We start from the raw sequence: 12,057 nt of genomic DNA on the forward strand, positions 1-12,057 counted from the left end.
GTGGTGCAGCTACAAGAAAGTGCAATCTTCCATTTTTATTTTTTTATTCTGCAAAGTTGCAACTGCATAAAAGTAAATGCAACCATCCGACCAAAGCTAGCAAATGACAACCTGAAACATCACCTCAAAGATATAATAAACATATATAAGCACCTAGCCATCTTGATGCTATGTGAATCCTGTATCTCAATTATTAAACAGCAATACTGTTTACCTATTATACTGCTAGTAATTTCTAGAGAAGGACCTGCTTGGATAAAATCAGCAACTTCTTGACAATTGTTGATTATTAGAATACTGAACATAGGATCTCTACAAGCATTTTGAAAAAGAGAAAGAAGTCACTCTCCCCTCTGCAAATAAAACCAAAAAAGATGAAGTCTTTATCTACGTCCTTCAAAAACTTTGAATTCTAAGACTGGAACTCTTCCAATATCTTTCTATATTTCAACATTTTTAATTCTCTACAGCTCCAACCAGTTTTGGTCACTGTGAACAATCCTTTCCATCCTCACACTAAGGCAAGGATTCCACTGTCTTAGACATGCATTTTTGGTGGATAGGCCAAGATACAGCATCAAGAACAGTTCAGAATGGAAGTCATGCAACAGATACTGTGTGTGTGTGGTGGTGGGGTTGTTTGGTCTTTAATATTTTTTTTTTTAACAGGGTGCCTTAGAAATGATTCAGAAATACTTGTTTTAGTTTTAATAATTCATGTTTAGCAATACAAAGTAATTCCAAAATAGAAAACAGTAACATTACGTGCAGTGTTTGAACAAGCTCTTACAACACACTCAGTGGTTCAGGTATTATTTCTGCAAAATCACCCGTCTCTTTTTCATAAAGAATGTCTTTTTTTTTTTTTTTTTTTTTAAATATAGCATGGTTTTAGAAACGATCCCATCACTCATCATATTTGTCTCTGAAACAAACATTCATCTACAAAATGCTTACACACTATGAACTTTCTCTACAGATAGGCCTCTCACATATATGTTAGTATACAGTGCTTTTTTGTTTGAACAGCTGTTTTCTTATACAATCTGTCACATTTCCGACTCTAAACACATTAAGTCCTCTAAAATAACATTTAAAGTAGCAACTACAACAATTGGTGGGAATTTACTTAAAATTTTATTACCTCTCCATCATGCTCCCACTAAACTCTGTAACCTTTTGAACAGTATATAATTCTAACAGTAAAACAAAGTACATTAATGTAATCAGCAATTATTACATGCTCGTTGGTATTCATCAATTACTTCTGTTACAGCAACTCAGAAGCTATTCAGAAGGAAAATGAATGACAAAAGAATTGTCAAAAAACTACTAATGAGATTCTAATTATCCTCCCAAGTTCAACCAGCAATCTGATTAACTAACATAACTACATTTTAATCTTGGTTTCATTTATATATAATGAACTAATAACATTGCTGTTTTCATGTACACTAAGATCTGTTATTTGCACTATAAATACATTCAATTTCACTCTTTCAATTCTTAGTGAATAGTTGGTTTTAAAACCAAAATTTAAATTAATAGAAAAAAGAAATTAAAAACCATCAACAGTAAAACAACAACAAAAAAATAGGTCGATTTGGTGCAGACTAAAATAGTAAGGTAGGATGGCATCACTCTCTTTTATTAACAGTACATCCAAAACAAAACTGAATTGTGCACCAGCTGCTTAAGATTATCTTAACCTGCTACTGTACTCAACAGTTTCCGTAACTGTTACTTAAGCATATGTTCCTAAAATAACAGTTCAGAAGACAGTGAAACTAACACTATCATGTTCAAGAACCTCAGAGCTCTGTGAGAAAACAGCTCATAAAACGATCGCTACAGACATTATTTCCCAAAATAGGCATGCAGAACTCAAAATGAGCTGAAAGAGCTAATACTTTCTGTATCCAGTAATCCAACATACACATTACTGGTGCAATAAACATTCAGTCTGAATTTTGAAAATCCCATTTCAAACAACAAATACATGACATTACAATATAAATATTAAAGTTCTTATTCATAAAAACTGTGCACCTGTTTCCTGGAGTACAAGTATAATGAAGCCAAGAACAACAGAAGCACAAGTCACAAGAAGTTTCAGAATAGCTTTTATTTAAACTTGTATTTCTGTTTCCAGAAGATTCAACAGGACTGTCTGCCTAAAGAATACAATGAACCTTTTCAAATGTAAGCTTAAATCTTACACAAAAGTTAGGCTTTTTAAAAAGAAACTGTATGAATTTGTGTCAACATAAAAAATTCTCTTTTCCTAAGTAAACACTTCCCAGGTATACCAAAGAAATAATAAGCTTTTGGTTTACAGGACCGTATACTAATATTAATTAAAACACTACATATTGATGCAACCTACTTAGAACTGCAGCTCTTCATTTCCAATCAATATATGGCTGCTTTCTACAGAATCCAGAATACTCAGAAAGGCAATACACTTACACAAAGAGAGCTTTGTGTTTGTATGCAGTGTATGCCTGCTCTTCCTTTCCATCTCTTCAGCAACTACTTATGTTACGGTACAGTATCTCCTCTAAACAAACAAAAATTCTGGCCCTCATAATACTCAGTTATGCAAGAAATCAAACTTCTCCATGCTTTTTCACAGTATAATTATATCTTACCTTTCTTCTGAGTTGTACAGCCGAGCAAGCCCAAAATCTGCAAGCTTTATCTGCCCTCTGGTGGAAAACAGAAAGAATTGTTTAGTGTTTAATCCTGTTAAATTTCCTCCCCCCAAAATAGGTGAAGTTTCAAATTTTTAAACAGCTGCAGGTGATCTTCACCAAAGCACAATAATGAGGAGACACTCCTTAAAAATCTATATATCTCTTCAATCAAGAAATACACTAATCCACTTGAGATCAGAGAAAAGCAAGCAAAATTAGACATGGACATCAAATGGCATTTACATCAGTGGATGCTTCTCAAAATTCAGGGTGCATACTGTTAAACATTCAAATCAAGTCTGCAACATAAAACTGAGGAGGAAACTGCTGTTTTGTTATGCCTGACAGTTGAAGTACTGCTAGCAGAAGCATTTGTACAGCAAACAACTACAAGCAGTCCTACTTCCTTCTAGGAAGCAGTCACAGCACTGCTTTGCTCTTGTGAAGTATAAATACAGACTTCAAATCAGGGTGACTGAACAGATAAGGGCTTCTATTTTTGCCAGCAGACAACTTGCTGAATGACACAAACCCTAACCCCTTCTTGAGTTTACCCATACACAGGGTGAAGAGTAGAAGATACAGAGCTTTGCCCTTTTTTTTTCTTGCCACGATCAAAGGGCATTGCATAGACGCATGAACACATACAAGGCTTGATGCCGACAGGCCTGCACCATCTATAAAGCTGAAATGATTTAAACAAAGCTATCTGCAAGCTTTTCAATACATGGAACAAATTTGGCAATGTTACAGGTTTTGTTTCTGTCCCTCCTGTAGTTATGAGCTCTTAAAACTTGTGACTTTCAAATAAATTATAGTTTTGGCTATTTTACCAAATCAGGACAAGACTTGCTGATGTGCGCAAGAATGACCATTTTGTGATTACAAGATGTATGGATTGCAGTTTCCATTGCACTTTTCTCCTCTTATGTACGTTTGGAACTGCTGTAACACTTAATGGAAATCCCCCAAAAGCAAATAAATATTTCCCTCAAATCTGTGCTTTTATTCCTCAGATATCATATTTGTGGAATATCAAAGAAATTTTGAGCAAAGACAAAAAAAGACAAAAAGTGCACCACTAAAAGATATAAAATCCATGTGTTTGGCTTCAGGTTGTAATGGTAATGGGACTTTAGGAGCACTGGCTTAAAATTATTCAGACCAACTACAAACATTTTTCTTCCAGCAGAAACCTCTAAGAATGCTCAGAAAGACATTCTGGGGGAAAATACTGTTCATCTTGAAGCTGAGAGAGCACAGCACACTCTACTGTACTTCTCCAATGTCAAGTTATACCTCAGCTTCTGAGCTCCTAAAGCTGCACCGTGACAGCAACATCACTGGAACAACAGCCAAGCAAGGCTAGGTGAATGGGCAGGGTGAGTGATGCGGAGGCATGTGTAAGGACCTTTATTAGAAATCTGGCAAGGCTGTGGTGGGATCCACAGCAAAGAAAAGTCTAGCATTAATTTAAGCAAGAAAAGGAGGAAAAAAAGAAAAATTCAACTTGGAGAAATCTGGGATAAAACTAGGACCCTGCCAAATGAGATCCCTGATGTTTTTTGCCCAGTAGTCCATCTTCACCAGTGGCATGAACAGATTTTTAGACAAATTTTTAAACAGCCATTTTGAGGCTCACCTTCCCTCAGCCACCTGCAATAATCACTGAGTTAGACATTCCTGTCTATTCCCCTCAGCAGGTTTTAATGATCCTGTCCATGAATTTGTCTCATCCCTTTCAGAGTCTCCTAACACTACCCTGAAAACCTGGGTAAACATTCCAGAAGCTGACTACCTGCTCTGTAAAGATACTCTTTTATCTGCCGTAAGCCTCTCTTGCTACCTTCTACAGTTATTCCCTGGTTTTAGTACATTGGATGTGATGAACAGGAGTTCTGCATTAATGTTATCTGCTAGCTTCGTATTTTTTCATACTCCAACCATACATCCCCTTTAAAATGAAAAGTGACAGTTTTTATAATCCGTCTCCTTCCACTCTCTTACCAATGTTAGCTGTCCTTCTCTATGTATTCTGTACTTCTACTTTATCTGCTTTGAGATACAGGTGTAAGAATTCAAGATAGAGAAGCAAAAGGTTTACAAAATAACAAAGCACTGTATCTTGCTCAATAGCCTTCCTAACAGTGAACTGCAGTTCTTCTGTTTTATATTGAATGAAAGCATATTTATTAACATGGCTTATAATCACAAGTGGTTAAAAAAAAGGAACAAATTCTTCTCTCCATTTGATTACAGCAATGACTGCAAGTCAAAACACGTTTGAGAATGCCTGATCGAATATCCTTTTAAAGCATTATGCTAATTAACAAGGACCTCCTGCCACAAAGAACCAGTCTTATCCACACTTCATTTTGAAATGAGATGGTAAAAGGAATACACAAACACTTATTTCCTAAAATTCTATTTTAATGTATTTTTATTTCCTAAAATTCTGTTTTATAGTATTTGAACTTAGATAATTTCCCCCCATACTCTCACCTAGCAGATTCAAGTTTTAATCCTGCTATTTTGACACAGGTAAGTTTGAAAAACAACTGCAGGATCTAGTGTTAAGCAGTAACATTACCAGATAAGTATTTTACAATTGATTTTAAAGAAGCTAGGCAATCTATAAAATAAAAAATTGGCTAACAGCTTAAAACAGGTGAACCGTAAAGATTACAAAAAAGATTTAAACATGATCTTGACATACAAGTTTTTACATACTCGAAGCAATATCCATACCTATTATTTAGTAGAATATTTGAACATTTGATATCTCTGTGCAAAAAGTTCTTCTTATGGCAATAGGCCAAACCCTCCATCAGCTGTCTCATAAAGGACTTTATATGATTTTCATTAAAATGAACCAAACCAGATTCCAGCAGTCCCATCAAGTCATGGTCCATATATTCAAACACCAGGTAAAATGCACCTAGGAAAAAAAAGGCAAGGGGTAAATGAAACAGAAAAACAGATTTATCAGCAGTCAAAAACATTCTTGCTCCCTGCTTTTGAAAGTCGGGAGTATTTTTCACACAACTCTTTACATTTTTTGAAATATTTTTAGCTGCACCTCATTTTCCATCCTAACAATGAAATACAGTGCAGTAAAATGTTTTCATAACATTGCTTTTTCATGTAAGCAGTTATTCTAATCACCAAATGTTTGTGAAAGCAAATGTAATTCTACAGCATAATGCTCCGACTTAAATGGACATTCACTCTCCCTATAGCTCTCCATCAAAACCACCATTTTGTAAAGTTTAACTGGCTTAGTATTCCCTATAACTTTTGTGGAGAAATCCAGAAACACAAAATATATACAGCATAAATTCATCTGTCATGATTCTTGGACTTGGATTCTTTAAGCTTTCAGTGTGGAATTGGGTCAGAAGTAAACACGTCTTTCTTAGACTAGAAGTACCTATAAGACAAAACAAAACGAGAAAGCAGAACTAAGAGCAGCTCTACAAAGATGAAGTTCGTATCCCAAGTTGCCACATATGTACATTAAGCATTACAGAATCTGGCCTTATCTCACATTAGTCTGTGTTATTCCATAACAAACCTATTAAAACCAAGAGCCTTTGATGTATGTTGGTATTCTTAAAGAAGAAGAGTGCTAAGCACTTCTGAGGCAGCAATAAGCAATCCTCAGCACAATGCACTTGGTTTAATACCAAATTCTTCCCTTTCTCCTTAACTCTGGGGCAGAGACAATGCAGATGAGCAGAGCACTGATTGCAATGCAGAAACCACATTTAAGGGTTTCTTAACTTTCATTTAACTTTCACTTAACTTCCATTTTCAGAAACCTCCCCAAAAGATTTCAAAGCCACCACTCTGAAGAGCAAAAAGTTTCTGCCCAACAAGAGCGCATTACAGGCGCTAGTTTCAGAGCAAGAAGTTTCAGTTCAGAAGCTAGTAGAAGTCTGGAAGCAACAATGAGAAATCAGCTTGCTAAAAACTTCTCCATGCACACAGTCAAATTCTAGCAAACCGATGTAGTTTCTTGTATAGTAGCTGAAAAGAGAAGAAAAAGTGCTACCAACTTTATACTGCATCTGATACTCAGTACTTAAACAGGAAAAACACAGTGAATGTTTAACTTGAGACAGATATCAGTGAACAGCAGCTAAACTACAGACCACTGCTTAAGACACTCAGGGCTCAGTTTTTAATCCACCTCTTGTCCAGCTGTACATTGTATGGAGGAAGCAAAACACTGGTCATAAAACATCCATCCATATGCTCAGAGTAGCTAGAGCAGAAGGTAAACCACCCAGGGACAACCCAATCCCAGCACTTCAAGAAAAGGAATGAAAGATGTGTTAAGCCATACAGAACCAGAAGTCTGCAGAATTTCAATATCTGCATAAACGAGCTCACCAGTGCAGTTCACCAGTTCAGCACAGCCTAAGCACAGAGGCTCCAAGTCTTGGTCTTTGAAAGCAAGACAGCTAGCAACCTGGCGTTAGGTCAACCTCACTGACAGCTGCTGAAGGATGAAGCAGGAAAGATTTTAAAATCCCTTGAAACAAAGCACCTGATACTAATGCAGCAGTGCCAGAATAATCTAGGCATGCCCTTCAGGAGATGTCAGCTCAACAAAACTGAATGCCAATGATGCTGGTATCTCCTCATTCTGGAATACAAATGAAAGTTAACCCTGTCACGGCAGCAGGCTACATGACAAGGACAAAGACTGGGAAGGGTCAGAGGGGCTTCAGACCTGTTCAGTCAGCTGAACCCAGTCTCCTCTTTTATATGCAAAGCAGGCTCCATGCCTTGAGCAATTTCCTGCTCTGTCTACTACCTCCCAGGGTTTTTCACCGCTATTTGTGCGTGGCAAACAACACTGGTATCCTCATGAAAGGAGGAAAGCTTACAATGGAGACAATTCATAAAAAGAACAGAGTAGTACCTGGAAGATGACATCCAGGTATTTGTATTCTCTGCAGCTCTCATTAATAACCTTACACTAGAACGGTATGAGGGGAAAAATATAAAAGAAGTTCCTCCCTTAACAGAGCATGGGCAAATGCACAGATCCATTATTCCCATTACTATCTACATATTAAACAATGTTAGGACTTGAAAACTGCCAAAGCTTAACCTTCTTTATTGGTTATGAGAAACTACTGAAATTAGTGTACTAGCCTTGGCAGTCTAGCTATCACAAATCTGATTCTCAGTATTATTCAAACTGATTTTTTTGGAAGAGATCATAGTTGCAAGGTTACTAAGCAAGCTGAAATAAAATTCCTGCTATTTTATTTCTAGACAAATGTGGTGTCATTTTCTGAGAAGAGGTCAGTAGTCACCAAAACCAATTGCTTTATTCTGCTTGATCATTTCAAATCTCCATGTGTTTTCAGGTGGTCTAATCCTTTGTAATAGGAAAAGAAACTATTGATATTCAGGAAGAAGGAGTGAACTGCGCACAGGCTAAACTCTGCTTATTACAGCATACTTAATTTGAGTTTACAGCACCCTTTAGTTTAACTGCAACAAGCACCATATAAATGCCACAAGGACTTATTCCTCAAAAAGGAAAACAGCAGACAGAAGAATCATTCATCCCTTTATGAGGCCATGATGTTCGATAGCTTGGAGATTATGTCTTAATATGACTCTCTTTTGTTTCATGCTAATTTTGCCCAATATCCACATTTCTGGAAGCAATGTCATAAAAGCACCTAAAGCTGCGTTTCAATAGAGTGTATGCAATTCAAATGATCCCACAGTTACTTATCTGGCTTTAATGTTACTCTTTTTATTGCTGTATGTTAAAGACCCGCACTCCCTGACAAGCAGAGTACCTGTGTGGCAGCAGGCAGCCTACAGCCTATTTCCACGTGCTGCAAGAGAGCACTGAAAGGGATGTTGTGTCTTTGCCCACTTTCCTTTGCTAATACATGCAGCTGATCTCCATTCCTTCATCTACCAAGATAATAGGAATCCTTATTGTTGACAGAGCAGCAGCTGGAGCAGCTGAAGAGTAGGAATATTGCCTACTTCTGAATATGGGATAACAGATAGCAGCTGAATTTATTAGGGAAGTACAGAATAAATAAAGGAGGCTCCTGAATGGAAACAACTCTAGCCTTACTCCTTTTGTCTGTACTTAGAAAAACTCATCCTTTAGACCACTTTGTTAGTTAGTTTGTTAGATAAGGGTCAGAAAGTGAGATACTGGTTTAGAATAATTGAAGGATTAACACCTCTCCTTTTCCTGTTCATACATTTCTAGTCATGAATCTCTAAAAGTAATAAAGTTTTCTCAATCAAAACACTAAATGAGCTGGAGAGCTATGCATACAGCATGGTAAGTCTACAAAATATGACAAAATCTATTATATATGAAGCATTTTCTGATGGGCCAAACAACCTCAAAAAACATACTCTGCATTCGTAAGTCTGTTTTCAGACTGCCATCAACTCAAACAAATCTGAGAAAGCCGGACATCGAGTTACGCATCCATTTCCAAACCAAGATACAAGAGCTTAGAGCAGAAGATGAAGGGGGATAATACAAAAACCTGAAAAGATAACAGCTTGTAAGCTAATATTTTCCAAATATAATTTAATGGGGAAAGTGTTTGGGGTTCTTCAAAATGTCTGATTAAAAACAAATCAGAGGAACTGAGAGACCAGAGATGCCTTATTATGGGATATTCTTAATTCAATCCTTGTATATGTGCATTACAGGAGTACCCTGAAAAATAAGAATGCTTTGAAAAGGGAGCCCTGCCTCATTCCATGAGTGGTGCATACAGTGCTGAGTTGTTGGACAGATTTTCATTTCACTAATAAGCCTCCTCAGCTTCTTCTCTGCTATACATAGATATTTTTGCTTGATTGATTAGAGATAATTGGATTGTATTTACTCTTCCATTTCCTTAACATTCCTCCTCCAGGACTCATGATATACTGCATTCCAAGATGGTTAGAAACACACAATTGTATAAAGTAAAGCTTGAAAATTTAAGAAAAAAACACCCAACAATTCCTAGAAGTTACAGTGCTTTTAGAAAAACAAATATGCATCTTTTCTTTCTACTTAGGTCATAAAAACGTATTTACTAATACTAACTTGAGAAATACCAAAGACGTTTGTGAATTAATCACCTTAAGACTAAAGAAAGCAGCACTGCCGTATTTGTTTTTCCATGTAGGTATCACAAGACAGAACAAGTCTTTCTGCTTCAGACAAACAGTCTAATAAAACCAGAACTTTTCTGCTGAAGAGTAGCTCATTCCAAACCAGAGTTCAATACAGCACACAGAAATGGAAAGGATCACCCAGGCAGTCACACTACTGATAAGTTAGCTGCAGTGTGAAGACTTTGGGTAAAAAAATTCTATCAGCTATTTCAGGAGCAGCAAGGCAAGCTATAGATCATTAGAGGTTTCTGAATTTGAATTTTGTTTGTTTTTGTAAGCATTGTGTGTAACAGCCTAAGCTCCAACAAGCTGCTTTGCAGGCAAGAGGATCAGAGGAGGCAGCAGGGATAACTGGAATTTGAGACTGCTTGAGCTGGAAAAGAAACAAGCATGGGAACGGAGGGATTTTTACACCTAAAGACCCTTTTACACCAATAAACACGCAGAAATACAGTGACAACTCCTCAAAATGGAGAGGATACAAACTCTTGGAAATTTGCAAACTCCACCTTGCAAGCTGATCATGACCCCTCAGCAACTAAAGAAAAAACAGCCCTTGGTGTCTTGCCCAACATCAAATGCCTACAGGAAGAACCAGTCTTTCTTCCACAGATGTCTCTCTTTTTGCATTGTAATACTAAAAGAAAGTTCCCCCAGCTGGGTCAGCATTCATCTAATTTGACTCACCAATAAGAAAACAACACATCTACTTAGATCTGCACTTCAGCAGCATCTCTTCAGTCATTCACTCCAACCATAAGTGCAACACAAAACCAAAATGCAGTGTTTTTGTTCTTAAACCCTTCTGAATGGCTCCAGGCAGGATGCATTCACTGAGTTTTCCATTTCCTAGAAGACTTCCCAGGAAGCTCAGTTAAAACTAGCTACAATAGGAGTAGAGAAAACCCTGTAGTCAAGCACTCTGACTGCGTGATTGCTGTCACGGACTCTTTCCAAACAGCAAGCTTTCAGACAAAGTACTCCTTGATGGCTATGAGAAAGTAACTAGCTAGTCACATAACAAAGTACCACAGACTTGGAGTCCTTTTGCTAAGTGCAGTACAGTACTGTTGGGATAGATACTGCCTTCATGCCTAAAAGGGTCCACTGGTTTTTGTACTGCAAATACAAAATTGAACCTTGCTAAAACAGCTTAGCCACACACAGTCCAAATGCTCAAAACAAAAACAAACAAACAAAAAAGCTCCAATGTTAAACAGACATTTTTTGATCACAGTCTCACATGCCAAGTTTCACGTTTTCCCTCAGGTTAGCAACAGAAAACTGTCTCTTCCAGTTAAAAGGACGAAGACAAGCCGGTCTGTATGTGTCAATGTGGTTTTATGTTCAGAACAACAGCAGGCAGGTAGGGCAGGTATTGTGTGTTTAGCAAAAAGAGATGCTGGCAGTTCCAAAACTAGACTGTTGATCAAATGCAAACAGCTCACAGCTGATAAACAGGCAACTGAGCACTAGAGGACCACCTCAGGTGCACAAAGAAAACAGAGACAGAGACCTAAGAAATTCCAGTCATATGAATGACAGGCTAATCGAGAGAACACAAACCAGAGCTGACAAGCCCAGGGTAAAAAAAGCCTTCTCCTCTTGCTAACTTCAACAAAATGGTTCAACTAATTTGTCATAGGACTATGAATAAATATACTTGACAAATAGTTGTTTTAAACAAATATTGCTTTCTTCAGTCACTACTGCATGGGTAACAGAACACAAACTCTCAGACAAAAAAAAATATTAGAAGAGGATGAAGAGCTTCTGCAAATTACAATCCTGCTCCAAACCCAGCTACAAAAAGACATGAACTGAAGGTCATGGATAGGAACCCCAGTTAATTTGAACTACCATCAATCAAAGAAACAGGAAAAGCGAAGGAAGAGTACAGTTGGCAGCAGACTTGGTCACAAGTACCAACAGTATCAGGTTGCTTCTACTACCATGAAAGACTGACACCCACAGCTGCTCCTGTACTGGCTCACTGGGAGAACATTTTCAATAAGAATAAGCAGAGTTCTGTGATTCAGAAAAATACTGAGTGGCATCAAGTCGGTCATTGGTGTTATCAAGCCAAATAAGGCTTTATGTCCTCAGAGAAGCAGAGGGAATTTTAACAGTATGTTCAGCGGATTTTTATTTATGTAGTTAACTGGTACATAGATAAACATACAGGACA

The 12,057-nt window shown here is 37.3% G+C and overlaps 1 protein-coding gene across 1 annotated transcript in view; it reads right to left on the reverse strand.

Moving 5' to 3' along the window:
• CDK13 (cyclin dependent kinase 13) overlaps positions 1 to 12,057 on the reverse strand; it is a 56,083-nt gene that overhangs the window by 12,339 nt on the left and 31,687 nt on the right. Inside the window, exons 7-8 of the mRNA XM_032181065.1 lie at positions 5,445 to 5,634; positions 2,652 to 2,708 (exon numbers count right to left, since the gene is read on the reverse strand). Of these exons, the coding sequence (XP_032036956.1) occupies positions 2,652 to 2,708; positions 5,445 to 5,634 (247 nt within the window). The remainder of the gene's footprint in view (positions 1 to 2,651; positions 2,709 to 5,444; positions 5,635 to 12,057) is intronic.

Source organism: Aythya fuligula, chromosome 2, assembly GCF_009819795.1.
Source record: "Aythya fuligula isolate bAytFul2 chromosome 2, bAytFul2.pri, whole genome shotgun sequence".
Taxonomy (NCBI): domain Eukaryota; kingdom Metazoa; phylum Chordata; class Aves; order Anseriformes; family Anatidae; genus Aythya; species Aythya fuligula.